Here is a 3,799-nt window from a genome sequence, read left to right as displayed (position 1 = left end):
ATCTCGGGAATGTTATGCAATGGCGCTTAAAGGCAGAAATGCGATGGAGTCGTTGCCAATCGAACTACTGGACTTGAGGGACGAAGCTCAGGGAACTCAGCCCGCCGAAGACCTTGTCCCCGTTCCCCTGTGCGAGAAAGATGACGAAAAGGTAGTCCAGATCGGCTCCTCTCTTGACGACGACGTCCGGCACAACCTCACCCAGTTCCTCCAGGACAATGCGGATGTCTTCGCATGGGCCCCCACCGACATGCCCGGCATCAACCCGGAGGTCAGTTCGCACAGACTAGGTGTCGACCCGACCTGCAGGCCGGTGAAGCAGAAGAAGAGACACTTCGCCCTCGAAAGGCAGATGGCGATCAGAGAAGAGGTGGAGAGACTCCTAAGAGCTGACTTCATCCGAGAAATCCAGTATCCGGACTGGCTGGCAAACGTAGTTCTGGTGAAAAAGGCCAATGGGAAATGGAGGACCTGCGTCGACTTCACGGATTTGAATAAAGCCTGTCCAAAGGACAGCTACCCGCTCCCAAAAATCGATCAGCTCATCGATGCCACAGCGGGTCACGAAGTGCTCAGTTTCATGGACGCTTTCTCCGGATATAACCAGATCAGAATGTATGAGTCAGATATCCCGAAGACCTCCTTCGTAACGGATCAGGGGACTTACTGCTACCGTGTCATGCCCTTTGGCCTGAAGAATGCTGGGGCCACGTATCAGAGGCTTGTAAACAAACTCTTCCGGAATCAGATTGGCCGCAACATGGAAGTGTACGTCGACGACATGCTGGTGAAGAGCCTAAGCTCGCAAGACCATGTCGCCGATCTAGAAGAAACGTTTCAAGTCCTGAGAGACAATAAGATGAAACTCAATCCCACCAAGTGCACTTTTGGGGTCAGCTCGGGGAAGTTTCTGGGGTTTGTGGTCAGCCAGAGAGGGATAGAGGCCAATCCGGAAAAAATCAAGGCCGTGGTGGAGCTCGCTCCCCCGAAAACCATCCGAGAAGTGCAACGACTGACAGGGATGATAGCCGCGCTGGGGCGCTTCGTCTCAAAATCTGCAGAGAGGTGTCTCCCTTTTTTCAACGCAGTCAAAGGCCTCAAAACCTCGCCCTGGACAGAGGAATGCCAAACCTCCTTCGAGGAGCTGAAGCAGTATTTGTCCTCTCCACCGCTGTTGACAAAGCCGGAGCCCGGTGAGGAGCTAATCTTGTATCTATCTATAAGTACCCTGGCTCTGGCTGCGGTCCTAGTTCGTGAAGAGCGCAGCCAACAGAAACCGGTCTACTACGTTAGCAAAGCCTTGCACGACGCCGAAATAAGGTACCAGCGGGTCGAGAAATTGGCTTACGCGCTGGTAATGGCAGCCAGGAAGTTGAGACCGTATTTCCAAGCTCACACGATAAAGGTCCTAACTGACCAGCCGCTTAGACAAGTCCTCCACAAGCCAGATACTTCGGGACGATTGGTTAAATGGGCCGTGGAATTGAGTGAATTTGACATCCGGTACATGCCCAGGCCCGCGATCAAGGCTCAAGTATTGGCAGATTTCGTAGCTGAGTGCTCCATCCCCCAGCAGATCGCCGAACCTGAAATCGCCCAGGCCCCAGCAGCGAAAGGTACTACCACAGCCGGAGAACCGGCAGAAGATGAAGCCAGAGCAGGAACCATCCCCATGCTGCCAGTTGAGCATGATTTTTCAATCGCCGAAGCACTGTGGGAAGTGCACGTGGACGGATCTTCAAACAAGGCTGGTTGCGGAGCCGGTCTGGTTTTAACCGGGCCCGACGGTTTCACACTAGACTACGCCTTGAGGTTCGGCTTTCGCGCTTCCAACAATGAGGCTGAGTATGAAGCACTCCTCGCTGGAATGAATCTTGCAGTCCAGACCGGAGCCCAGAGATTGAAAGCTTATTGTGACTCCCAGTTGGTCGCCAACCAAATCCAAGGTATATACGAAGCCCGCGATGAGCGAATGATTAAATACCTCTCCCAGGTCCGGCAACTATCCTCCAAGTTCAGAAGTTTCGAGGTTGTCAGAATCCCCAGAACGGACAACACAAAGGCCGATGTACTGTCCAAGCTGGCCGCATCCGGATACACGACTCTCGGGAATATATGCATGGAGTTCCTACAGGCCTCCAGTATCGAAAGAAAGGCTGCTGAGATAATGCAGGTGGAACACGAGCCCTGCTGGATGGATGAGATCGTCGACTACCTGCGTAGTGGGAAACTGCCTGAGGCCAAAAGAGAAGCGCGCAAGGTGATCCAAAGAGCAGCCCGTTTTTCACTTGATGGCGAGAACTTGTTCAAAAGATCCTATACTCTCCCATACTTAAAGTGTCTCCGGCCCAGCGACGCCACGTATGCCCTGCAGGAGACACACGAAGGTATTTGCGGGGAGCACTTGGGGGGCAAAGCCCTGGCAATCAAAGTCCTCCTTAGAGGTCTGTACTGGCCAACGTTGAGACAAGACGCGCTGACCCTGGTAAAGAGATGCGAGAAATGCCAAAAGTTCTCCCCCACCATTCATCAGCCCGCCGTGTCTATGGCCCCAATTGTCAGCCCGCTACCCTTCGCTATTTGGGGAATGGATATCTTGGGCCCCTTCCCACCGGCCTCCGGAAGGCGCACCTTCGTAGTGGTGGCGATTGATTACTTTACCAAATGGGTGGAGGCTGAACCTCTAGCCCAGATCACCGAACAGAATGTGCAGAACTTCTTCTGGAAATCAGTAGTCTGTAGATTCGGGATTCCTCGCGTCCTGATAACAGACAACGGCAAACAGTTCGACTGCCGAAACTTTCGGAAGTTTTGCTCCGACCTGAAAATTGAGCAGCGGTTCACCTCTGTAGCACACCCACAGACCAACGGGCAGACAGAAGTCACAAACCGAATCCTGCTACAAGGGATCAAGAAAAGACTAGACGAGAAAGTTGGTCGATGGGCAGATGAGCTGTATCACGTCCTATGGGCCTATCGCACCACCCCGCGCACACCAACGGGCGAGTCCCCATTCAACCTGTCCTTCGGAACAGAGGCGGTAATACCTGTCGATGTAGGCACCCCGTCCGCTAGAATTTCCAACTTCAACGAACAGCTCAACGGTGACGGGCTCCGCGCGAATCTTGACTTATTAGAGGAGGCCAGAGAAGAATCCCGAATAAGAGTCGCCGCCTACAAGCAGAAAGTATCTCGCTACCATGACTCGAAGATACGTCCTAGAGAGTTTCGGCTTAGAGATCTTGTCTTAAGGAAAGCTGCTATCTCCCAACCCAAGAAGGCTGGAAAGCTTTCCCCAACCTGGGAAGGGCCTTACCGAGTAAAAGAGGTGATTCGCCCGGGCAGTTATAGACTGGAAACACTCGAGGAACAACTGTTACCACATGCCTGGAACTCGAAGAACCTTCGCAAATATCATCAGTAGCAAAGTAGCCGACACACAAAAAAAAAAAAACTTTGTAAATATCTCCTGAATGTGAATGAAAGAACCTTCTCTTTTTGCAAATGCCTTCGTGTCTGTCAGATTTCTACACCCAGTTCACTAAAACTAGGGTACTCAACGTTTGGTTCGCCACGGCTCGTCTCCGCAAAGACCGGGAGCCCACTCCTGGTCCGGAACCAGCCCGGATGCAAAAACCAAAGCTCCTTCGAAACCCGGTTCACTAAAACTAGGGTACTCAACGTTTGGTTCGCCACGGCTCGTCTCCGCAAAGACCGGGAGCCCACTCCTGGTCCGGAACCAGCCCGGATGCAAAAACCAAAGCTCCTTCGAAACCCAGTTCACTAAAACTAGGGTACT

General features: G+C 52.7%; 1 protein-coding gene across 1 annotated transcript; it reads left to right on the top strand.

The window, feature by feature from the left end:
* Window positions 1-1,357: 1,357 nt before the first annotated feature.
* LOC143861654 (uncharacterized) lies at window positions 1,358-3,424 on the top strand. Its single transcript, XM_077372539.1, has 2 exons — window positions 1,358-2,485; window positions 2,837-3,424. The coding sequence occupies exons 1-2, from the start codon at window positions 1,358-1,360 to the stop codon at window positions 3,422-3,424; spliced, it is 1,716 nt and encodes a 571-aa protein (XP_077228654.1).
* The last annotated feature ends 375 nt before the right edge of the window (window positions 3,425-3,799 follow it).

The sequence above is a fragment of the Tasmannia lanceolata genome, unplaced genomic scaffold (genome assembly GCF_043159265.1).
Source record: "Tasmannia lanceolata isolate RefF3 unplaced genomic scaffold, GAP_Taslan_0.1 ptg000037l, whole genome shotgun sequence".
Taxonomy (NCBI): domain Eukaryota; kingdom Viridiplantae; phylum Streptophyta; class Magnoliopsida; order Canellales; family Winteraceae; genus Tasmannia; species Tasmannia lanceolata.
Note: the sequence above shows the minus strand (reverse complement) of the source record. Positions and strands in the feature narration are given on the sequence as shown.